The 25,717-nt window shown below is 41.1% G+C and overlaps 2 protein-coding genes across 4 annotated transcripts in view; both read right to left on the minus strand.

The window, feature by feature from the left end:
- Positions 1 to 1,592: 1,592 nt before the first annotated feature.
- Positions 1,593 to 9,487, minus strand: LOC147180452 (uncharacterized). The gene is made up of 9 exons (XM_086097030.1): positions 9,365 to 9,487; positions 9,198 to 9,281; positions 9,053 to 9,109; positions 8,873 to 8,944; positions 6,665 to 6,751; positions 5,171 to 6,592; positions 4,070 to 4,202; positions 3,051 to 3,133; positions 1,593 to 1,748 (listed from the first exon to the last, which is right to left on the minus strand). Exons 2-9 carry the CDS (start codon positions 9,253 to 9,255, stop codon positions 1,705 to 1,707), a joined length of 1,956 nt encoding a protein of 651 aa, XP_085953156.1. The 5' UTR covers positions 9,256 to 9,281; positions 9,365 to 9,487; the 3' UTR covers positions 1,593 to 1,704.
- A 2,335-nt stretch (positions 9,488 to 11,822) lies between these two features.
- The window catches only part of kcnq3 (potassium voltage-gated channel, KQT-like subfamily, member 3), a 57,511-nt gene continuing 43,616 nt past the window's right edge, over positions 11,823 to 25,717 (minus strand). For 2 of the 3 annotated variants that reach the window (XM_086075301.1, XM_086075293.1), the window contains exons 11-16: positions 22,479 to 22,711; positions 20,255 to 20,363; positions 20,038 to 20,169; positions 18,989 to 19,084; positions 18,812 to 18,899; positions 11,823 to 17,430 (exon numbers count right to left, since the gene is read on the minus strand). In XM_086075301.1, coding sequence (XP_085931427.1) covers positions 16,783 to 17,430; positions 18,812 to 18,899; positions 18,989 to 19,084; positions 20,038 to 20,169; positions 20,255 to 20,363; positions 22,479 to 22,711 — 1,306 coding nt within the window. In that variant the 3' untranslated portion in view covers positions 11,823 to 16,782. The remainder of the gene's footprint in view (positions 17,431 to 18,811; positions 18,900 to 18,988; positions 19,085 to 20,037; positions 20,170 to 20,254; positions 20,364 to 22,478; positions 22,712 to 25,717) is intronic. The other variant, XM_086075309.1, reaches the window with a different exon arrangement.

Here is a 25,717-nt window from a genome sequence, read left to right on the forward strand (position 1 = left end):
CATCAAACTACATGTAAAACTCGCTGTTTCTTGCCACCCGAATGGTGTAGTGAGTTTGCGTGCTCACCCTGTAAGCAAAAGGTCCCGGACTATATACGTAATCATTATTTGCCATTATGTGGGCTGCAATCACAAGATTCCGGCGGCGAGCAAAATTCAACTGGGGGGGGTCAGGAAGTGGGGAACACCCATTGAAAATGATGGATAGCGACTATGCAAAAGCGCGATCATACCCAGGCTTTACAGGTTTGAACAACCCGAATTTATTTCCCCTTTATGTGTGGTCAAAATGCCATCAAAGTTAGCTCTTTCGCGCAAGTGTTATTTAGGGACGTTAGCAACTTAGCAGCTGCTAATTTGGACGCCATCATTTATGCCGTAAAAAAGTCTCCTTTATGGTGTTGGTCAATTAAAATCATCTGTGTAGTATTCTATTAAACCATAGCAGCCCAAACAAACAAACAAACTGATTATTTCCCCCACATCTTGCATGTGCTAACTTGCTTGAAGCTAGCCTCCTACCGTAGCTTCAGGCAAGTTAACATCTGCTGATTTACAAAGTGCCCAATCACGTATTTTGCCTTTATTTAAGAAGCATACCATCGAGCTACATCCACACGACTAATTGATTCAGTAATTGACTCACCTGATATGAAGCGATCGCCACGCAAGCAATGAGGAGGATCCCAAATGCTCCGTTTTGTTGGTCACCCTTTTTTATGGCTGCTGTGATCCATTGGCGACACTTTGGTTCCTCTTTTGGTAGCCTGAAGAATCCTCCAACCTTTTTTTTGGCAGCTGGTCCACAACAGCTGTCAATCATTGTTTAAAGTGTGGCTTTTGCCGTTTACTCAAAATGGCAGACGCGAATTTTTATGCTGCCAAAATGGCTGCGCTAACGCCCATTTTGGGACGCGTGACATCAGCGTCCAGATGTTTACCTGTGGAAGTACAATAAAAGTAAAATACAGTGATATAGACCCTTTAAGCTAATGTGCAGTTCATGTTTGCACATGACCTCCTGGTTACTCAGCAAGATTTTGGCGTGGTTCTCAAATGAGCTTCTTTTTTTTTTTGTCTTCATCATGTGCGAGGATAATGTGTGAGAGGATTTCAAATGTGAGAGAGCCACTCTTGAATTGTGTCTTAAGGCCTGCATGTTTGTGACAGTCCAACGGTGACAGTTAAACACTTCAGGATTACCTCTCATACGACACATGAAATCCTCTCACACATTTTGTAATACACTCATATTCTTAAACTCCCATTTCAGTAATGTGTGTACTGTGAGCTAAAGAATTTTAGTAGTGTGTGTGATCGTGTTTCACTAGCATGTTTCAATAGAGTGTGAGAAAATAAGCTATTTCAACAATGTGTGTGAGAGGGAATCCTGAATTGTTGCTGACAGTTTGTACGTATATGAGGGACTGTCAGTGATTCTACTGAAATCCTCTCACACATCATGAAATGCACTCATATAATGTACTCAAATGCCTCTTTCAGGTGCATGTGAGAGTGGAAAAAACACTCAGAGGTATCTATGAGAGGTGTGTTCCATAAAGCAGACATGAAGTAACAGTTTTTTTTTTTATTGTAAGAACAAGATGGAGAATGTGAAGAATTGATTTGATGATGTCATAAACCATGTGATGATGATGATGATGATGAAAAGTTGCAGTGTCTCCTCTTCTTCCTCGCCTGCGCTCACGGCCGCGCGCACATCTTCATCAGACACGTCTGCTTCACCGCTACACATACAGCCGCAACATGATGTCATCGGCATGACGTTAGAAGATTTAAAAAAAATTTAAAAGGTCCATCATTAAATTCACCAAGGAAAAATAAACAAATAATGGTGCTGTGTGGGGGGAGTCATTTAGGTCCACCCCACGTTGAGCCACGCCCCAAACCATAGTTAATTTTGTCTTTCAAAATAAGAATATTAAACAGGAAGTGTGGAAGTGTGGTTTTAGCTGTGTAAATGCTGCTAAAGCAAACAGGAAGTGTTAGATTAGCTGCGTAAGTGTTCAAAAGCAAACAGGAAGTGTGGTGTTAGCGGTGTAAATGCTGCTAAAGCAAACATTAAGTGTAGCCTTAGCTGTGGAAATATTGCTAAAGAAAACAGGAAGTGTTGTATTAGCTGTGGAAATGTTGCTAAAGCAAACAGGAAGTGTGGTGTTAGCGGTGTAAATGTTGCTAAAGCAAACAGGAAGTGTTAGATTAGTTGCGTAAGTGTTGCTAAAGCAAACAGGAAGTGTGGTGATAGCGGTGTAAATGCTGCTAAAGCAAACATTAAGTGTAGCCTTAGCTGTGGAAATATTGCTAAAGAAAACAGGAAGTGTTGTATTAGCTGTGGAACTGTTGCTAAAGTGTTGCATTAGCTTTGTAGCTTTAGCTGTCCAAATGTTACTAAAGCAAACAGGAAGTGTGGCCTCTTGCTGCCCAAATTTGGCTAAAGCAAACATTGTCCTTAATCTCATTTGGAGTCATTTCATTATTGTTGACTTATTTATCCTATATTTGGGTTTCCTTGCCAATTAGGTATTCTTTCTCACGCTCTATGAATAAAGTCACATCAAATCAATCAATCAATCAATCAATCAATCAATCAATCAATCAAATCTTTATATGTATAGCACCTTTCATACTTTAAAAGCAACAAAGTGTTTGACCAAAAATACCCAATAAAACCATAGACATATTCCCACACACCAAAAATCTGTGGACCCCTGAACTACTCGACACTTTGTTTTTTTGTGCTTGAAAAGAAAAATTGTTCTTATGCTGCTCCCAGAATATTTGTTTTGATTGATTTTGTTTTCTTCAGCTGTTTATTTGTAGTTTACATGGAAATTACTTTTGACTTTCGGGATTTCCAATGAAAATGGACATTTTAAATCCAAAAATGCCTGACTGGATCTTTCATCATTGAAAAATATTTAGGATTTGCATTCCATTGCCCCTTGGTTGTGTCAAGTATGTGAAATCATGTTGATAGTGTACGAATGCACAATCGTTGATGACAATATGCGTTTCCTGGTTTGACTTACTGGCTGAAAAGGAGATTCTTTGGACTCGTCTGCAGAGTTCGTTGGTGTGCTTGCGGTACCACGAGCTGCTGTCCTCGCACAACCTAAACACGGACATGATCACGTGCACGAATAATCATATTATTTATCAGATTTAAAGAGATATGACGGACATGTTTCAAAAGACATCGACAGCATGCACGCGGTGTCATGACTTTAAGAACTATTTTGACTTGACGCTGCAGCTGTTGCCATGGGAACACGCCTCCACTGCCGTCATGCCTTTTATGGTCATCAACAACAGAAAGTGTCTTTAGCACCTTTAAGAATACAGCCTGCGCTCACCCTCACGACAACTTTTTTGTCACGTTGAAATGCTTACCACCACACTGGTGATGTATTTTCAAGTTTAAAGAAGAGTTACAAAAGACAACTCAGAATCGCAGAGTTCGAAAAGAGGAGTCAGAAGAGTCGTGAAAGGGTTGGGCAAAAGAGTCAGAAAAGAAGAATGAAATAAGAAGGAAGGGTCAGGGGAGAAAAGAAGAGCCTTGACTAAAGAGTCAGAAGGATGAAGAGAATCAAATAAAAAAAAACGAGTCAGAGAACAGGGTCATGAAAGAAGAAGAAGAATCAAAGAAGAGTTAGTAAAAAGAGTCAGAAAAGTGTCAGAGTCACATATAAGAAAATGTCAGAGAGAAGAATCTTTAAAGAAAAGCCTGTTGGGAAGATAAAAAAAGGAGAGTCAGAAGAGAAGTGTTTGAAAAGAATTCCGGAAAAATAATAGAAAAGATGGAGAGAAAGATTCGGAGACGAATAATGAAAGAAAAAGCCAGAAAAGAGTTAGTTGATAAAAAGAACAAGTGACAAAAGAGGAGAAGAATCGCAGAAGAGTGTAACATTCATGGAAGATTGTGAAAAAAAGAGTCAAGAAGAGACCCAAAAAGAAAAGTCAGAAGAGTCACAACGTCACAAGAGTCGCAACTGGAGTCATAGAAGATTCTAGTGGAGGCCAGCTGGCGACCTCTTGTGGCGGCACTAACCTGTTGCGGGTGGTGATCGGTCCACACATGCAGACGGAGAAAAACCTGCAGAGCTCCAGAAGACACGCCGGAAGATTACTGACGCTGACGGTCGTCATGGCAACCGCACCCTCAGGCTTCGTCCATGGACAACCTTCAACATCCACAAAACAACAACAATTTTATTTTGCATTGAAGTTCATTAAAAACGTTATTTTTCCAATATTTTTAGTGTTTATTAACAAATGATATGTTTATTTGGGAACATTTTGTGATTACAAAAAAGACTACAACAAATTCACACGACATTACTTAAAAAAACAAAAACAGCCTCAGGAATCAGAGAAGATTTCCTTTAGAGGAGCTGAAATCAGACAAGGAAGAATAGTTGCTCATGAATTTGATAATCCATTCATTTGGACACCTCTAAAAGCAAGGAAGATTTGTTAATCTCCAAATTGTTTTAGTGGACCTGAATTCAGTTGAAAAATTCACCATAAGCTTCCTTTAATTTATCTAAAGTCATTAACTTGACATGCGCGTGCTTCACTGTCGCACGCGTGTTGTTAGGCAGAAGTTTTTTGTTAGTTATTTTTGCACTCACACAAACATGGTGTCCCAGGCGGGGAAGCGAACCCACGCCAACCTGCATCGTAGGCAAGTGACGGTTCCACTCCTCCACCTGGAGCCCCCTGCTAGGCAGAAGTGGCTTCTAGCTGTGGCGGAAGCGTGACGTCATCGCCATCTAGTGGCCAATTTATGAACTGATGAGAAATAAAATGGCTGCATATACAAACATACAACCACGAGGAAATGTTAAACTTTTTTTCATTATTGCTTTCTTTATTTCATTTTGTATCTAACACAAACGTCATTAGTTATTAATCGTACTTTTCTATTTCTCTTGAGTGACTAAAATCTAAAAGATCAGTTTCAAAATGACATCAAGTGTCGAAGCTGTAGCCTACTGCTATGCTAGCTGTTACCACGGTTACCAGCTCAGCTTCACGCGGGGCACACACTTGCACGCACATACGTCACACATGCACGCACGTACGTCACACCCCCCCCCCCCCCCACACACACACACCCACGCACACACAGACACACACACACTTTTACCTGCATGTTGCGCAGGTGCTTTGGTAGTTGTGATTGATGGGACAGGATACAAGATGGTGGACCCTTGTCCTTGCTCCTGTTCCTGTTCCTGTTCTTGTTCTTGTTCTTGTTCTTGTTCTTGTTCTTGTTCTTGTTCTTGTTCTTGTTCTTGTTCTTGTTCTTGTTCTTGTTCTTGCTCTTGCTCTTGCTCTTGCTCTTGCTCTTGCTCTTGCTCTTGCTCTTGCTCTTGTTCTTGTTCTTGTTCTTGTTCTTGTTCTTGTTCTTGTTCTTGTTCTTGTTCTTGTTCTTGTTCCAGTCCCTGATCCGGATCCTGTCCTTGTTCCTGTTCTCGTTCCATCTCCTGTTTCTCACCTTGTTCTTGTTCCCAATCCAGTAATTGCTTTTTTTCGTCTTTTTCGTCTTGTTCATTCAGTTTCTTTTCCTGTCCTTGTTCCTGTTCCCGATGGCCTTCTAGTTCCTGTTCCTGTTCTTGTTCCTGGCCTGCTTCTTGTTCTTCTACCTGTACTTGTTCCTGTTCTTGTTCTTGTCGCAGTTCTTGTTCCTGTCTTGGTCTATGTTCTTGTTGCAGTTCCTGTCCTTGTTGTTTTTGTGCTTGGTTTTCTTCTTGTACATGTTCTTGTTTATTTCCTTGTCCCTGTTCCTTTTCGTTTCCCTGTTCTTGATATTGTTCCTGTTGCTTTTCCGGATCTAGTTCTTGTTTTTGTACTTCTAGTTCCTGTTCTTGTTCCTCTATCTGTACTTGTTCCTGTTCTTGAGATTGTTCCTGTTCTTGTTCCTGTCCTTGTACGCTTTCCTGATCCCAACTTTGTCTGGGTCCCTGTTCTTGTTCTTGTCCTGCTCCTTGTTCCTGTTCTTGTCGCAGTTCTTGTTCCTGTCCTGGCCTATGTTCTTGTTGCTGTTCCTGTCCTTGTTGGTTTTGTGCTTGGTTGTCTTCTTGTACTAGTTCTTGTTCCTGTCCTGTTTCTTGTTCTTCTACCTGTACTTGTTCCTGTTCTTGAGGTTGTTTCTCTTCCTGTTCCCGTCCTTGTACCCTTTCCTGATCCCCACTTTGTGTGTGTTCCTGTTTTTGTTCCTGTCTCAGTCCTTGTTCCTGTTCTTCTTCCTTTCCTGGTCTATGTAATTGTTCCTCTTCCTGTCCTTGTTGTTTTTGTGCTTGGTTTTCTCTGTGTACCTGCTCTTGTGTATGCCCTTCTCCTTGTTCCTGATCTTTTTCCTGTTCTTGATATTTCTCCTGTTGCTTTTCTGGATCCGGTTCTTGCTTATGTTCTTCTTCTGGTTGTTGTTGCTGCTCGCCTCCCCGATGGTGCTCCCGCCCTTGTCCCTGTTCTGGCTCGACGCGTTGCGGTTGCCGCCGTGTGCGTGGCGCGTTCTGCGAGCCGGCCGCCGCAGTCTCGGCGGGCACGGCTGGCGGCGCCGGTGACACTTGAGTGGCACAAACAAGCGCACGTGTGACAAGCGTGGCTGACGCATCGTGGCGCAGCGGGCGGCAGGTACCTTGCGCACTGGAGTGAACTCTGCTGAGCTCCAAGTTTGCCGCTGGTGACGTCACCACACTCGGGTCAGACCACACCTGATGCCACTCTGGAACATCAAACACAGAAATGAGATATGAAATCATAATAATAATAATAATAACACAAACCCATACTTTTAGTTTAAAGGGCCAGGTTGAACTGTGTTTGTGAGGTTGTGGCGCCTTCTGTTGGTCAGTTTCAATTATAGTCAGGCATGTTCTTGGCCACCTATGCTTGTTGTTAAGACCCACGCGAATCGACAGACAAAGTTGGTTGCTACACGCTCAAGCTTTGCTGCAAATTCTCATTTCTCAATGTGTGCATGCATTAGCGGGTAGGTGCCTCATTGTAACGTATTCGTAATTCTAAGTCATATATGTTCATTTAAGGTAATGGCACTTGTATTATTTTGGACTTTATGTATCGCTAAGTAGCCCAGCTAAGTAGCGTTGTATCACCATACATTGGCTCCCGTTTCATTTCTATCGTATTGTATTTGTTTTACAGAAACCGCACACACATAAACCCTCCCCCACAATAAGCAAAGTAGCGGCGTGGTGCATTGTGGGTAAGGCTGAATTGGATCCAATGGAATGAGCTCTGATTGTAACATTTCAACCGCTGTAAAGTTTCTGTTTTCGATTAACATGCATAGCATGTGCTTTACTGACTTTGGTGCTTGACTTGCAAGCTTCAAGGTGTACAGTTACGCAAAGACTGTCACCACTCTCATCCCCGTCGGGATTTGGTAGCCTCGCTTTTTTTCCCCACGCATGCGCAAACTTAATGCGCACTTTGGTTTGATTTGTTTTTTATTGAACATATAAACATAAAAAACTTTCTTTTTTTTTTTTTTTTTAACATTACAAGTATAAAACATAAATTGAAAAAAAAAGAAAAAAAACAAGAATAAGAAGAAAGAAAAGTTTGTATGTTCAAAAAGGGTAGGAAGAAGTTAAAAACGTATCTTACTTACCTTATTCGTTTTATGTTGACAAAATGATAAGGTTAATGTATTTCAACAAAAGGAAATGTATAAACATAGTCATTTATACAAGTGCACTTTAACATTTGCCAGCAACATATGTACATGAAATTCATAGACATATACCATAAGACATTTCTAAATCATATCCTCATACTCACATGTACAATTTTCATTACACTCATACAGAAATTTACAGCATATGTACAATTTTAACAACTTTTTAAATTCAGCAAACGACTGACATCTTTTCAGGTCAGTTCCAAAATCCACAAATGAACACTTTTGCTTAATATTTGTTCTTGTTTTCATTTTTTTGTAGACACTTATGATATTAGGACTCTCTCTCATTTCAAGTACTGTGGACTAGATTGTTGTGTACTTTATACATTATTTGTGCTATTTTAAATTCAACTAAGTCGTAGAATTTGATTTCATGAATAGAGAATGAGTTGGTTCTGTATATTTTGATCGATTTATAATTCTTATGGCTCTTTTTTGCAGTTTGAAAACAGGATGGGTATTTGTTTTATATGAGTTTCCCCAGATTTCCACACAATAGGTCAGATATGTTAATAATAATGAACAATATAATGTGTGGAATGATTTCTTATTCAGGACATATTTAGTTTTAGAGAGTATCCTTATCATTTTGGACATTTTCCTTTTGACGTTATCCATGTGTGACTTCCAACATCATTTTTCATCAATAACTACTCCAAGAAATTTATTTTCATACACTCTTTCTATTTCAATTGAATTGACCACGATTTTGACCTGTTTGTCTCGTGCCACACTTTTCTTATCAAACAACAGAAAGAGATAAGCTGGCCTGATCATTGCCTCACCTGGACAAGCTACGTTCTAACATACTGCAGCGGTGATCAACCTCATAATTCCCTTTCTACCAGCAAATATTTTTCACTTTTATATATAAAGAAAACCCTTAGAGAAACTACGCAAAACAACACACACATGACTTGTATATTTTATATTACGAAAAATAAAATAGTGTATGTGTATTTAACGGCGTTTAAGTCAAGAAATAGGCCTACCATGAATTCATTGGAAGGTTTGTTGATGTGACAATTCTGCCACCTGCTGGTCTTATTCTCTTATTGTCACCCGACTATCAGGTTGGATTTCATCCGTATCATATAAAACTTTCATTTACATACAATATTGTTTTAGGTATTTACAAACCTTTGAGTGGTCCTTCAACAATGGTTGTGTTGAAGATTGCTGTGACGTCACTCACCTCCCACAACGTGGGGCCTGTACGCACGCACGCACGCACACATTTTTCAATTAATTAAGTGCATAAATCATATCAAAATGCATTCACTCATAAAATGATACATAAATAAGATCAATGCACGTTACCCTTGTTGCCTGCCATCACACAAATGTAAATACAGTCCGAGTTGTTCTTCTGGCTCACTGACACAAAAACAAACACACACGTGATATTAGCATGCCAATAACACACACACACGCACACGCACACGCACACACGCACGCCCGGCACCTGAGAGTATGGATGACGACTTGAAAACTTCATGCAGAGAACTTGTTGAGTTTTTCATGACGTCCAAGAGAAGAACTGTAAAGTCTGTAAACAGAATAAAGTCATTTATTTGAAAAGATATTGGAATCACTCTGAAGATGATCACGGCCAAGATAGCTTTCACGCACCTGTCAAATCGTTGGTGTCATTTGTGACGCAGTAACACAAACGTTTCCGCAACACGTGCACGTCCACGTTTTCACTGCCAGAAACTACACCGCCCACCCCATAATAAATGAATGAATCCAAAAATAAACAAAACAATCAATTAAAATAAGAATAATCAATCATATTCGTGGTTGTACTGTTGTAGACGAGCAGAGTCAGTTTGTGCAGCGAAAGCGGGCTGAATGACGTCACGGTCAGCAGAGAGAAAAGCGTCTGGGAACCTGGCAGGAAGTGGACAAAATAAAAGCCTCGATTAGACAGGAAGTAGAAAAATTGTCTCAATACTTTGAAACCCTAAACCTTATTTAAAACCCAACCTTTAAACATTAATGCTACTTTTAAACACAACTTTGAAACCCTAACCCTACTTTTAAACCTTAACTCCACATTTAAATCTTATTTTGAAACCCTAACCAATGTTTGAAACCCTACTTTGAAATTCAAAACTTACATTGAAATGCTAACCCTAATTTGAAACCCTCACCCTACTTTGTACCTGTAACTCTAATTTGAGACCCCAACCTCAAATTCAAACCTTACTTTAAAACGCGAAGTCACGCTGTATCAAACTGGTAACCCTTATTTTTAAAAAGGTTGGTGACAAAATAAAAAAATAAAAAATAATGATAATAATGCATTGTATATATATAGGCGTCTAGACATTTAAGCACACCTTACAATTTTGAAAAACGATTTAATCAAAGCACTGTTTAAAAACAAATAAAAAATAAAAATGTAACCCCCCACCAAAAAAAATCTGAATGAGACAGGAAGTAGCCAAAATAAAAGTGGCCACTTTATTAGGTACATGATAGATAGATGGTGTGGCCAACGAAGATATTTTCAGGTCACATGACGTTGGCGAGGTGAACATACGTGATTGGCTGGAGCTGATCAAGCTGTTGACCAATGGCGTCAGATCGATCGCATCGGTCGGGATTTCTGGCAAGGAAAAAGTTTGCCGTCGTATTGAAGTGTATTTTTGCACTGCTGTTCACTGCCAGCTCCAGGTTATAGCGCCACCTGTTGCGTGATTTTTACTCTACCTGTCAAGTTGACGTATCTTTTGCTCATCTCTTCACGCCGTGTGCTGTCTGAACAAGTTGAAACTTACAGTTGAGGTGTCAACTTTTTTTTTTTTTTATGACATCTGAAAAATGATTTGATGATGACGATGGTGAGCTTGTTACCTTGTTGGAGGAGGAGGAGGATGACGATGAAGAGGAAACAAACACAAATGATGAGTCTCATGTCGAAGCTCCGCCCACCGGTCCGATTCTGATGACGTCACAATGTGTACTGACATATGCAATCGAAACCAAAGTTGATGAACATTGAACACAGCAAAAATAATAACTAGGGGTGTCAGGTGATTATTTTTTTAAAATCGTAATTAATCGCATGACATCAATAGTTAACTCACAATTAATCACAAATTTTAGATCCGTTCTAAATGTAGAATAAAATGTACAATTAAATATTTTAAGTTTTCCTACTCTTGTTAACATAAAAGTGGAAAAAATTATAAACAAATAGAAATATGGCTATCTTTTAGTCATTAATACAGTAACTTCATAATTCATAAAATTTAGTTAAAATTAAAAAGATGTACTGTACTGTAAAAAATGAATGTGATATTGATTTGTGTTGAGGTCCTTTTTCTGCCACTAGATGGCATAATTGCATTTGTAAGACGTTGGTGACAGCTCAGTGCATTTTTCTGTTCATATTAAGAGCTATCTAATCTTTAACATGAAGTAACTTGTGAAATTCTGCTCAATTTTAAAATTGCAAAATACAACTTGACCCCAGTCTCCACAAATGTATGCAATATTATTACATTTATTACTGCTAATTTTTTAGGTGGACTTGTCTGCTACGTTGCGAATGGAATTCGCCCATTACAGGCTTTCCAATAAGGGGCGGTCATTAATCACGTGTTAAAATTAGTGGTATTAAAATAAATGCACTAATTTTGACACCCCTAATAATAACAATTATAATATAATAATCATCAGAACCAAATGAAACACAGCTAACAGAATAAAACAAAAGTAGACAAAGTACCAAAGTGAACTCACATAGAACCAGAACCAAAGTGGACTGACCCAAAGCGGAACTAAAGTCGGCTGTGGTTGAAGCAGAACCGAAAGAGCAACTCACGTCAAACGGATCTAAAGTGGGCTCGCATGGAAGTGGAGCGAACAGAACCCGACCAGTACTGCTCTGGCTGACTGAGTCAGTGTCACATGAGTCGACAAACCACAAGCTAATTGGACCTTTTAGGGAGGGGTGGGGGGAGGGGGTGTGTCCTCACAGCAACCGCCCCCCCCCCCCGCCAAGTGTATGTTTGTGTGTGCGTGTGTGTGTGTCCCAACAAGAAAAAGAACACACTTGTTGTCACTTGAGTGTTTTATTGTTAATAAGTGGTGCACTTGATAAAAAAAAACAAGTGATCGTCATAATAACGACAAGAATTTGCATATTTGCATCTGATGAACAAGAACATGTTTTGCGGGGACACGTGAAGGTCACTTCTTGTCTTAACGTGGAAACAAGACGAGCCGCCGCCAAGTCGCTCACTTCTGGTAAGCGGCCAAACGGCGCGTTAGCTCGCAGCGTGGCGTGGCTGCCGCGCGTTAGCGCTCACGCTAGCTGGGAAACGCCTTTGGCACAAAGTTTTCCCGTCGTCATAGCAACGGACTAATCGTATCCTCGTGCACGTTCACATGCGCGCTATAAGATAAATAGACAGTATATCGTGGTTGTTAGCTTAGCGTATGTTAGCTTAGCTGAGCATTGTTTACTGGCTGTCAGAGTAGATACGTACAGCGGATTATATGTTGTCGTTATTGAAAATGTTTGTGTGTGTACACATTAGTCATTTTAGTTGCTCGTCACACGACAACGTTGTGATGCGACTTGGCAGCCGCCGCCGTCGCCGCCGCACAAAAACAGAACACACGCAAAAAGATGAAAACGATGAATGTGAAAAGGCCAAGGCACAAATCATTGGTAGCAATCAAAAGGTCCAATAAGATTCAGCTTACGATCAGGACTGACAACATCATCATCATGACGGATCAACACACGTACGCACGCACGTACGCACGCATACACGCCTTGAATATTTTATGGCTTTTTTGTGTGTGTGAATAAGACAATTTGGACTGTTGTCGTCCAACAGAACTTGTGTGTGCTCGTCCAAACAACAAGAACAGGAAGCGTCAATCGCAGGGAACCAATCAGAGAGAGGGGCGGGACTTCACAAAACCTCAAAAGCGCCTCATGAATATTCCAATGAGGATGGCGAAATCTCAAACGCTCCTCATGCATATTCCAATGAGGAGCACCATTTTCATCATATGAGTGAAATCCAAGCTAGAAACGTGGAGGGAACATTTTGTGATGACAAAAGGCATTTATCCTTTCGGTGGAGTGTCAACAAACATTCATGTGTTCACGGTTCATGTGTACTCAAAACGGCAAGACAAAAAAAAAAAAGATTTGAATTGATTGATTGAAATTGATTAAGAAGATACAAATAAAAAGGCTTAGCAGAAGACAATCATCCGAGAGTGTCAAAGCAAAAATGTTTCAGCATGTGATACGGTAACTCATGTTAACCGATCAGCCGATGATGAAGATGATGTAATACAACTGCAGGTGTTCCACAGGGCTCACATTTAGAGCCACTGCCTCGATTATACAACATTTAGCTGTCTTTGTCCGCCAACGTGACCTTAAACATGTCAATGGACATGCAATCAATTGTGTCATCAAACGTCATGAAACATGGAGTCGGAAGAGTCACTAAGTATGTCCTTCAACAAGTCATGTAATCAAACATGTCATCATCATTAAACATGTATTTGAACATGCTATCAAACATGTCATTAAACATGTCATTTCACCAAATGTGTCACTAAACAACATGTCATCAAACATGTTAGCAAACACGTCATTAAACATGTCAAGCATGTCACACCATCCAACATTTCCTTCAACATTTCATCAAACATGTCATGTCATGAAAATGCATCAAAATGAGTCATGAAACATGTCACATGATCAAACATGTCTTTAAACATGTTGGGGCACATGTTGACAAAAATGCATTAAACCTGTCATGTTGTGAAACATGTCATCAAACATGTCATCAAACATGTCACAACATCCAACATTTCATCAAATATGTCATTAAGCATGTCATTAAATGTGTCAAACACCTCCAACATGTCATCAAAAATGTCATCAAGTGTCCTTAAACATGTCACGTCATCAAACGTTTCCATAGTCATGTCATGAAACATGTCATTAAGAATGTCGCGAAACGTCATGAAACAAGCCATCAAACATGTCATTTCATCAAATGTCACTAAACAACATGTCATGAAACATGTCGTTAAGCATGTCGTGTCATGTGTCAAACACCTTCAACATGTCATCAAGCGTCCTTCATCACGCCATGAAACATTTCTGTAAACACGCCATTAAACATGTCATGAAGTGCGTCGTCATCACACCTGTGCGTAAACATGTCATCAAAAATGTCATGTCATGAAACATGTCGGTGACCCTCTCATCAAATGTGTCATGGGACATGTCACATGATCAAACATGTCCTTAAACATGTCAGGGCACATGTAGACAAAAATGTCATTCAATATGTCATGTTATGAAATATGAACATGTCATCAAACATGCCCTCGAACACGTTATGACGTGATCGAACGCGTCTTTCTACACGATGTCTTAAAACATGCCGTCGTTGCGTGAATGCAGAAAAGAAAGTCTTCCGTGCTGAAATCGTCTATCGAGGCTTAAGTATAAAAAGGGACACGTGATTGCGCAAGAAGAATACAGGCGAGTCGTGCCGCTTGCTGTCGTTGCTCCGTCACCGGACACTTCATTAGGTACACACCAACATTTCTGTTCTTCCAAGGGTGTCCCTAATAAAGTGGCCAGCGAGTGTGTGCTGAACGCGCTGCTGAAGCCTGTGACGTGTGACGTCATGTGACTCACGTGAAGGCAGCTGTCAATTACGATTATTGACACGATATTATTGTTAAGTTGAAGCTTGGATACATTTGAAACGCCTGCTAACTTGATCACTTATTTGAATTTACGATTCTTAGGTGGATGATGATGATGATGATGAAGGCTCCCGAGTGAGGACCCGCCTCTGACTTCCTGTCAATGTCGTTAACGCCCAAAGCGTGTCGCTGGTTGCCCTGGAAACGAGCGACCGCGTCAAACGCCGCAGCCAATGAGCACGCGGCCGGCAAATCACATGACAACAAGACCACAAACTACAAAGGCTTGAAAGTCTTTTAGAAAATACTTTTGAAACGTTAGAAAATCTCCACAAAAAAATGGAATTTATTTCACTGATTTTCTTTGTCGTTTGTGTAAAGAGTAAGACGGACCAATCAAAGGTTGTTAAAAAAATAAATAAATAAAAAGTGTAGTTTGGCACGTTGGACTAATTGACACTTGAAGGCTGTCAATCACGAAGCAAAGTCATGTGACAATGAAGCACCGCCCACTTGTGGGCGTGAAGGACAGACAACGAAACGCACACGCGTGCACACACGTGAATCTTTTGGTTGAGTATGGCCACTAGATGGCGTCCTAGCATGCATCCATGCAAACAAAAAGTGTACATACATGTACGTCGTGTACATATGTGTTATGTACATGCGCGCCGTGTACATACGTGTTGTGGGCATCCGGGAAGTTTTCACGGTTTTTCATATTTTCTTATGTCACTTTCACTTTTGTTGCGCCCAATCGGTTGCTTGAAATGTGAAAACACTGTCACACGCATGCTAATTAGGGATAGACCGATTATCGCTGCCGATATTTGGCATCTTGACAAATATCGGCATCGGCACTTTTTACGATTCTGAAAGCCGATACAGCTGGTATCCCACTGAGCGGCGAATGCTTGCGAACGTAGCGACATTTTGGCTTTTCATCAGGATTTGGAAAATGTTCACAGACAGTTTTTACTTGTCGCAAAGACATTTCAAACATATTCAGATCATTTTCAAAAGATCTTCAGATCATTTGAAGATCTTTTGAAAGCTTGACGAAAACCTAGGTAGGTCATTCCAGGTCACGTTTGGAAATGAGAATTCGTTCTCAAAGATTTGTACCTGGTTAAATAAAGGTAAAATAAATTAATAATAAAAAAAGCTACATTCACATGCATTTGTCGCTCAGCGAGATACAGGGAACTTTTCATTTATGGATTTACGGTACTTAAATTTCCACAAAATGAAGAAATTATTTACAGTAGAAAACTTCATGGAACAATTTACTTGCTTAGTTTTGAATTTAGCTTAACACATGCTGGAAGCTCCCTGCAATTTATGTTAGAATTTTTAAACAAAGCTGTCAATTCTTTATACGTTTAAAATTAAAAGAAAAAGTATCATTTTATTTTATTTTTTAAAATGTTTTCTTTTTTAACACAAATGAATATTGGCTTGAAACATCGGTTATCGGTCTCCTTGACAACTAATAATCGGTATTGGCCTTGGAAAAAACCCATATCGGTCTATCATTAATGCTAATTAGCATTAGCGTTAAGCTAGCCGTGCCTTGCTGTTTAATATACCCAAAATGTAATTACCTTTCTTTTGTATTTAGCTTTAGAGTAAACTTGAGTTCATGTTACCACGCAGCGCTCGCATCTCAAGTCAGCGCTCACAAGTTAAAGCAGCAAAACAAATTCAGTTCGACAACAACTTTGTTTCAACAAAAAAAGATGTAAAAAATGTTTCATTTTTCAATGGATCATTTTCGAGACTTTTGTGCAAAAATAATTGATGGAATCCATTTTGGATGGCGTGCCGTGAATACTTTCCGGATACGTGAAGTGTACATATGTGTGACGTGTATGATGCGTTTATGTTAAGTTTTTTGTTCGTTTTTTTCTGTTAAATGGCATCGCAGGTGTGAGCATCATCCAGCACTTCCCCGGCGTCTACGCTAGTGAGCATGCGTCACATGCAGCGGCGTAAAGCTTCCTTCTGCGCCGTAACGTCGCCGATGACATCAGTGGTGACATCACCCATCACGAGAGTTGCAAAATCTCTTGTCGGGAATTCTGGAGACTTTTTCATGGGAATGAACAAACCAGGAATTTACAAAAAAATAAGGGTTGCATCTTATTAGGGAAATGTTCGCAATTGTCGTAAGTTTGCCGTAAACTTTTGGAGAAATGTTCAGAAAATGATCCACCTGCTTGCAACCCTACTGACGACATCATTGGCGTGGAGGCGGCGGACATCCTGGGAGGGCTTCAAGTGTGGAGGCGTGGCTTGGCTTAAAGGTCGAGAGTTGACGAGGGAAGCGGTGTGGGCAAGACTCAGGGCGGCGTACTCCACACGGCCTCGCCGAGCCCCTCCCCCGTGGAGGAGAGGGGCAGCGGCCCCCCGCTGGGCGTGAAGGGGTCCGTGTCCGTGTCCGTCTCGCCCTCGGCCAGGTAGACGGGTCTGGGTCTGGGTCGGGTCCGGCCGCCCTCCTCCTTGGCCCCCGCTCGGTCCCCGGCCGCCGCCGCCGCCGCCGCCGCCGCTGCCTCCTCGCCGGAGAAGCTGAAGCCGCTGGGCGAGCGCTCCAATTCCTCGTGGTTCACCGACAGCAGCGAGAGCGGCGAGTCGCCCCCGCGCCCGCCGGCGTGTCCCCCCGTGGTCCTGCCGCACACCCCGGACAAGTCCTGCAGAGAGCTGATGGGCAGCACGGTGGGGCGCGCCGCGTACGTGGGCACGGAGGACGGCGGGCGCAAGTGGCCCTTCCCGCCAACTCCGCCGGCCGGTCCCGCCTCGACGGCGGGCGGCCGATACGACGGGAAGCCGTCGCGGTAGTTGAGGAAGAGCCGGCGGATGTCTCCGCCCCCTGGGGGGTGGCAGGGCCCCAGGGTCATGTGGGCGGCGCCCGCCGAGTCCACCTGCAGGTGCTCGCTGTGCTGAATGTGCATGTCCACCAGGAAGTCCAACTTCTTCTCCATGTCCTCCACCTGAAGCCGGCGGGAAATATTGATTATGAAATGAACACACTGCCTCTATCTATACTCAACAAACAATTAAAAACACAACACTTTTGTTTTTGCTTCCATATTTTGAGTTGAACGCAAAGATGTCGAACTTCTTCCACATACACAATATCAGCATTTGTCTCAAATATTGTTGACAAAGCAGTCCAAATCTGTGATGGCGCACCATGAACGAGCCTAACACAGATGCTGTAGTTACGCTTTGGGCCAGAGGTGGCAATCACGAGTCAAAAAGTGACTAACTGCACAAAGACCCTTGAAATAGTACTTTGTCTTCATTTTTTTTGTAAAACGCTTTTTCCATTAAATATAAAAAAATCAATTCAAAACGTCTAATATAGCCATTTAGGATTTAGGAACACAACTTTTAAGAAACATTCTTATTTTTAAATGGTTCATGTGTAAAATAAGAAGGTTTTAATGGCTTAAAGTTGTGTTCCTAAAATCAAAACGGGTATGTTTGGCATTTTGAGTTGAATGTTTGTCTTTTTTTGGGCAAAAGAGTTTTATAAACTAAATGGAGACAAAGTTCTATTTATCTTTCTTTTTTTCTTTTTTTTAAGTAATGAAAATACCTCAACGTGCAATTTAAGGCACATTCCCTTCCTTTAAACATGAAGAGTGAATTCCAAAGTAGCCTTGGTCCAAAATATTGAAAAATTATTCAAGTAAGTCAATTACCAGCTGTCAAACTCATTTCCAACTACCAGCCACAGGAACTCGTTAGTAATGCTAACAGCTAGTTGCTAGCCGCTAGCCACTTACGTCGGAGACTTCTGCCGTATCATACAATGGCGGCGAAATAACTAGCGGTCTCTTAGCGTCCTAAATTAGTAACTGAATATGAGTTTGGGATAGCATTGATGTCGGTCGCAATTACAATGTCAATCAAAACGACGACAAATAAAGATGACTTGACTCGACTTAAGTAATGTCTAAGAGGGAAGTTAAGCTAGCCATCACGCCATGACGTGGGCCAACTTCAAAGTAAAAGTCTACTAAGGCTATTTGCATTGTATGATTGTATGTTTATTTTGAAGTTAAGCTTGGCGTGTTACGTTAAGTATGTTTCAGTTTCCTTGACATGCCAGAATGGTATCGACTGTGAACGTGCACTTTTTCTTCATTTTTTCCCCCCCACCAACCAATCCGCGCGCAATCCGAACCGTGGTGCCTGATCCGAACCGCGACCGCAGATCAATGATGATCCGTTGCACTACTAATCTTTAGCGCAGTACCACATTCTGCCACCACATGCCGAGCAGCACTGAGCTCTCTTGGGAGACGTGCAGCGGAATGGATCATTCGTTTGTGTGTGCGCTCGCTCGCTCGCTCGCTCGCTCACCTGCCTCTCCACACGCACAAATCTTCCCATCATGCTTTGGTCCTCGGCTTCTGCCATGGAGGAGGGTTTGGACAAGAAGGATTCGTGCCTGGAACACACACACGCACACACGCACGGCCGTTGATCACCTTTGACCCGGTGCTTGTGTTCAGATGCCAAATTGAGGTCGGGGCCCACCTGGGCGACTGGCTGTTGGTGTAATTAAAGGGCGGCTTGACAGGTTTCTTCTGTTTGGGGGTGAGGGGGGCTCCAGGTGCCAGAATCATGTCGATCCTGGAAGAAAAGCAGGATGATGATGAAGGAGCTTCCAGAACATTCTGTAGCTGCTCGTGAAGACTCCACATATATGAAATTTGAGATTTTGTCTTTGTCAACTCATATCATATGATTCTTTTAAGATGCTTTTATTTTGGTATTGGTGCGGAACAGGGACGTGCAACTGGCATGGGACCTCTCGAGAACTTCAAGAAAAACAAAAATGATAGTGGGGTTATGTGTACACGCTCATAATAATCCGGGTTCGGCACACTTTAGTGACTTTTTGTTATCTTGCACTTCATATATATATAAAAAAAAAAAAAGCAATGCTAAAATGAAAAAAAAAAAAAAAAACTAAAACAAAGCCTTTTTGTAAAAATTAAAACTAATAAAACTTTAAATTTTATAGTTATATAATAATATTTTAAATGAAAAATTTGCTCCAAAAACAAAAGTGCCAGGAACATTTTTGACTCGACTTAGCAGCTATTATTATGTGGAAAAAAATAAAAAATAAATACAATTATTAAAAGTGAAAATAAACACAGATGTAAAATATAAATAAATAAATAAAATATTTAAATAAAATAAAAACAAAAAATATATACTGTACATAGAGAAATAAATAAAAGTAGAAATAAATTCAATAAGATTCAAAAAAATTAATGAATGAACAAAAATGCTTTGCTGTCATATTGATTTATTTCATGCTGCAGGTGCTGTCAGCATGAAAAATGGGTCTTGCGTAGAACTATTAAAAGTTGCAGAGCGTTTTGATTTATTGATATTTAAGTCTATATATTTATGTTTGTATTTATTTCCACATTTATTTTTATATTTATTTTTAGTTTTCTGAATCCCATAAATAAATTTGTATTTTATTTTTTAAATATATTTTTTGACCTGTTTTTATTTTCAGCAGCCAGCAGTGTTCCATGCGGTTCCTGGTTTTTCGAAGGGGGGCTCACCTGGTCTGGAGGTACTTGATCCTGCAGAGCATGTCCAGATGTCCGGCCGAGTACTGCTCGATCACGTCCTTGACGTCGTAAGGCCTCAGCGTCTCCTTGAAGCGCTTCTTGTTGAGCAGGAAGGTCATGATCCTGACGCGCGCGCAAAAACACGGGCCGAGTTTCATTTCGTTTGTTCGGCGGGACGACGCCAACGCCGGCAGCGGATTGCGCAAACCTGACGGCCCTGATGACCAACTTCAGCGTGGGGATCATCTCCTCCAGCAGGATGTCGGCCGGGAAGCCGCGATCCTCCGGGACCGCCTCCGCCGCAAGCGCTGCTGCATCTGAGGCAGAGTTGCAGATATTTGGCATTTTGGATGCAAAATTGGTGATCGGTTGGAATGACGTCATTTGCCAACTGCAGCAAATGACGTCATCGGTCGGATCCTCAAAATAAAATTCATTCGTTCATCTTTGTTCACTCCAGGAACGTTCTGTGCAGTCATTGCGAAATAATCGGAGGTTTCTCAGCACACGCAATTGTTTTGTTCCCATTGTTTTAAAATATTTTTGGGGTTAGGATGTTCAATACAAACTCAACTTTTGAATAGTCACTGATACCAAGTACCAATACCACTAACACCTTTTGATACATAAAATCTGCAATGACATCATTTTAATGAAAGACCTAAATATACTAATATAGCATTAAATATAAAATTAAATCAATAATAAATTCACGCAAATGAGTCTGTAATCACCCCCATAAAATAATTAAAAATAATTTCAAAAAATAATAATAATAACAATTTAAAATAATAGATATAAATTAATTAAAAATAATAAAATTTTATTTATTCATTTTATTTTTATTTATAATCCACTAAGGTTGAAATCGAGTTGAAGTGAGTGGGGTCGAGGTCACTGAGGTTGTTGGAAAGCTCCTCGGTGGCAAGGCCCGGGGGTGGATGAGATCCGCCCGGAGTTCCTAAAGGCTCTGGATGTTGTGGGGCTGTCGTGGTTGACACGCCTCGACAACATCGCGTGGACATCGGGGACAGTGCCTCTGGATTGGCAGACCGGGGTGGTGGTCCCCCTTTTTAAGAAGGGGGACCGGAAGGTGTGTTTCAACTATAGAGGGATCACACTCCTCAGCCACCCTGGTAAGGTATTTTCAAGGGTGCTGGAGAGGAGGGTCCGTCGGGAAGTCCAATCTCGGATTCAGGAGGAGCAGTGTGGTTTTTGCACAGGCCATGGAACATTGGACCAGCTCTACACCCTCGGCAGGATCCTCGAGGGGGGCATGAGAGTTCGCCCAAGCAGTCCACATGTGTTTTGTGCGTTTGGAGAAGGCGTTAAACCGTGTCCCTCGGGGAGTCCTGTGGGGGGTCCTTCGGGAGTACATGGTACCAAGCCCCTTGATACGGGATGTGCGACCAGTACCAGAGATGGATGGATGGATGAGTGGATACAACTACTTATAGTTTATTATCTTCTATACACATGCTAAACCAACAGAATTAGCATATGCTAAATGGTTAGCCATGACGATTAGCATTAGCGTGCTAGCAATTAGCCTACCATTTAAGGTAAACAAACACTAACCACCATTTAGCTCACACATACATCTTTATATGTACGTGATGAGTTATTAACATTGTTTTTTAGTTTTAAATTATATTTTAGCCGTTTTAGATTTAGTTAACTCAATATGGCTGTATGAATAGACATATATTCTTATCTGTGTTACTTTCATGAGAAAGAGCAACGGGTCTGTCTATTCATTCGTAATCTAAAGGGAGGTAATATAAAGGGAGGGCCGGGGATTCTGCTGTGTCGGAAGGGAGTCAGGCTTATTATTATTGTATTTTTTCTAATCTGATTTATACCCATGGGAACGGATTCTCTTGTATTCATTTAGTTGTAACCAGGTGTGTTGTGGGCTGACCTTTTTCTGAACCCTTTTTGTGAATAAATAACGATGTGGGCTAGAAAGATCATCACATTTGAACGGAGCACTGCTTGGGTGACTTTAAATGTGCGACCAGAAGCTTCTGGTAATTAAAACCTTTGCAAAGGAACTTCTTCAACAGAATCTCACCATTCAGTTAATTGAACACGCAAAGAGTACAATACTTAATATTGTCTACTCTAACAGTACGTTACACACCGTGTCTTCAAAGTCACTTCCAGACGATGCTTCAAAAAGCTAATGAGTGGAGCTAGCTGCCTGTTAGCTACAAATTAAATGAGCTCAACAACTTCCTGTTCACTGTGCGCGTCTGCAAAAGGGGTCCGTGTAGAAACATAGACGGCGACGCAAACATTGTTCCGGTGGAGCTTCGAGGCAGACATTTTCCGTTTACATTTTTAAAGTCGACTTTTTTCCCCAGCAATAAACTAGTCGTTTAAATGGATGACAGCCATATGAAACGCCGCCGCCACTTTTGTGGGCGTACCTTCGGAGCTTTGGCGCAGCGTGGCCGCCCGCATGCGGAAGGCGGTGCGGAAGCGTTCGCGGTTGCTGAATCCGGCCGGTTTGGGTTCCTTGGATGGACTTTCCTCCAGCGCCTCGGCATTGGCCGCCATCTTCCTGCTCGCCGCCGCCACCGCCGCCACCGCCGCCACCGCCGCCATTGCCGGCCGCGCGTTTGGAAGGCGCACGCGCTCCAGCAGCGTCATCTTCTGGCTGCTGGACCACACGGTCGTCATGGTTACAAACAACACCAGTGAGGCCAGTGGGGTTATTTTAGTCAACATAAAAGAACTTTAATTGAAAAAAAGCCACATTTTGGTTAGCAAAATTAAGTAACAAAAGTGCTTAAAAAACAACAACTGAAACTACATCTTAGGCGGAGGTAGCAAATGCAGGTCCAGAAAGTAAAAACCCTGCCACAGTTTGGCTTTAGCCCCATGTGCTAGCTAGCTAGCTAGCTCCTGAGCTAGCTCCCATGGTGCCCGTTTACCTGCTATGGAGCTAGCTAGCTAGCACAAGGGGCTAAAGCCAAACACAATTTGCCACCTCTGATCTTGCAATGGTTTGCATTTGTCCCTTCATGTTTGCTCCCTACCTAGCTTTCCTAGTTCCCATGGTGCTCCTTTACCTGCTAGGGAGTGTTGGATTATTAACATTGTTTTTCTGTTTCAATATATATTCTTCAAAGTGTTTTTGATTTTAGTTAGATATGTAAAACTGTTCCCATATGTTAGTAGAATGTGGTCTGTTTTTCCCCCTAAGGAAGTGAGGTGTCTGACTTAATCTGAATAATCTACAGGGCAGATATGCGGGAATCTCTGGTGCGAAGCTGCTACAGAGTTCAATAGTTTATCTAGGAAGCCAATAATTTACCTCACATCTGTTAAGGACTGAAAGAACTCAATGGGAGATGGCCTGATTGTATTTCACTCTGCTGACAGGACAAGATCAAAGGGGGGGCACAGTCTCTTCCTCGGGGGCTGTGCTCTGTGTGGGGTTTTATGGGGGGTCCCTGGTGCAGGGAGGTGGCGGGGGCAAGGTGTTTGCCCACATCCTTGAGGAAGAGATAAGGATAGGGGGTGTGTAGACTTGTTTTGACAGGAAATGTCACATGTTCTGATAGACCAAATGGTACTTTCTTTGTCAATGAAGGGGGTGGGAACGTTTTGTGTATATATGCATGCATGAACTTTGAGAAGAACACATTTGTGGGTGAGCTGCATGATTGAGCAGTAACTCCAAGTGGCTTTCAGACTCTGAAATAAAGCTAGCAAAACTTCTCCACAAGACTTCAACTTTGAATTTTATTTGAACACGCAGAAATCAGAGAAATGATTTCCAACAGGAGCTAGCTAGCTAGCTAGTTAGCACCAGGGGCTAAAGCCAAACTATGGCAGGGTTTTTACTTTCTGGACCTGGATTTGCCACCTCTGATGTTAGGTTTCTAAAACTAACACAAACAGTGTCCTTCATTTTCTTCAATTAGTATCACACATAAATGAGTCCATTAGTATCATATGTAAATTTAACATTTTGATGTGATAAATTTCCCGTTTTAATGCGCTAACTTTCACATTATAACTAGATCGATAAAAATCGATTCGGCAATATATCACGATATCACAGCACGCTATTCTCGTATCGATTCAATATGCAGCTGAATCCATGTTTAAATTATTCAACAAACGTTTTACTTCGGGTTTACACTTTCGGCATGGAAGATTGTTATATTGATGGAACATTAAGCCTTAACATTTTATTTCAATGCTGTTCAAACAGATTGCAACAGTTATAATAAGCCTGAAGTATATTTTTATACAAATCTTACAGTGTATGTATGTGCTCGTTAACTGATGAGCATTTTCTAAATTTGAGCTTAAAAAAATGGCAATAATCTATTTATAGATTGGTATCGGGATTAATCGGTCCCAAATTGAAATGTGACCTATGAATCGTGAATCGCCAGGTACTCGGAAATTCACACCCCTAATTATAACATAATAAAGTTTCACATTTTTATTTTTGATGTGATCAATTCCACATTTGAACATGCTAAATTTCACATCACAACAAAATTAATTTCACACCTTAGTTTGATGAATTTCACATTTTAATGCAAAAAGTTGTGTGTTCAATGTGATAAATTGAATGTTTTAACGTGCTAAAGTTCATATTACACCATAATAAACCGTTTTAAGTTTCACATTTTAACATTTTAAGTTTGACATTTTGCGTTCTTTTATAAATCGGCATTTGAAAAAACCCAAATGAAGCTAATGCTGCCTGTTCATGTCACGTGACATTTTAAAATCTTAAATATTTTATTTTTTGCTTAACTCATTTGCTCCCAAAAACGCACGAATACGTTCTATTTTAATTGTTTTAAGTGTCCCAAAGACGTATTTATACGTAAAAAAAGAAAAGAAAAGAAGAAAAATTATGCTAGAGCACAAAAGGCTCTAAAATGCAAAGAACGGTTAAAACAATGGTAGTTATTTTACAAACGGCCAGCAGGTGGCAGCAGAGATCAACCAGGGCCATGTTGATAAAAGGTCATTTACTCACAAATCGAAATAGATTTGTGAATAATGATGAAACTTATCTATATTCAATGCTAATTGCTGCAAAGCGGAAACAGAAACTTTTTTTTCCTGATTAAAGAAGACTAAGCTTTCTTTTGGCAGGTTCCATGTTTTTATAGCAATAGAACAGAATATTCTGTGGGCCTTGCAAAATCAATTCAAATCCAGTCAAACAGCTGGGAGCGAAGGGGATTGCTTCAGTGAAAATGAGTTAATAGAGCGTTTAAAAAAAAAATCAACCTCTACTTTGTGGAAATTAACATATTTCGGGGGATAATGAAACGTATCACTGGTAAAAAATGAAGGACGAGCAGCTTAGCAAGTAACACTTTGACATACAAGACCAAAAACGGACTCAAAAGTGACACTGAAACGCAAGGAATTGCTTTCTTTTGTTTATCACTTTAAAACGTATATTTGTGAGGTATTTGTTCTGTTGGATTTTCCAAATACGAAATATGTGCTTGGGCGCCTTTGACAGCGGTCGGTCGGGGAGCGGCGATCGGACGCCACGTAGGCATCGTGGGACTTTTCATGCGTTTGAGGGACGCCACAATGCGTCCTGGCAGCAGCAGAAGACTTGAAGACGCTTTCTTTGTTGGGCCGCACAAAGGCCCGAGCACTCGGCGGAAAACCAGAG

The sequence above is a fragment of the Leptonotus elevatus genome, chromosome 1, assembly GCF_054856555.1.
Source record: "Leptonotus elevatus isolate MCC_2025b chromosome 1, RoL_Lele_1.0, whole genome shotgun sequence".
NCBI lineage: Eukaryota > Metazoa > Chordata > Actinopteri > Syngnathiformes > Syngnathidae > Leptonotus > Leptonotus elevatus.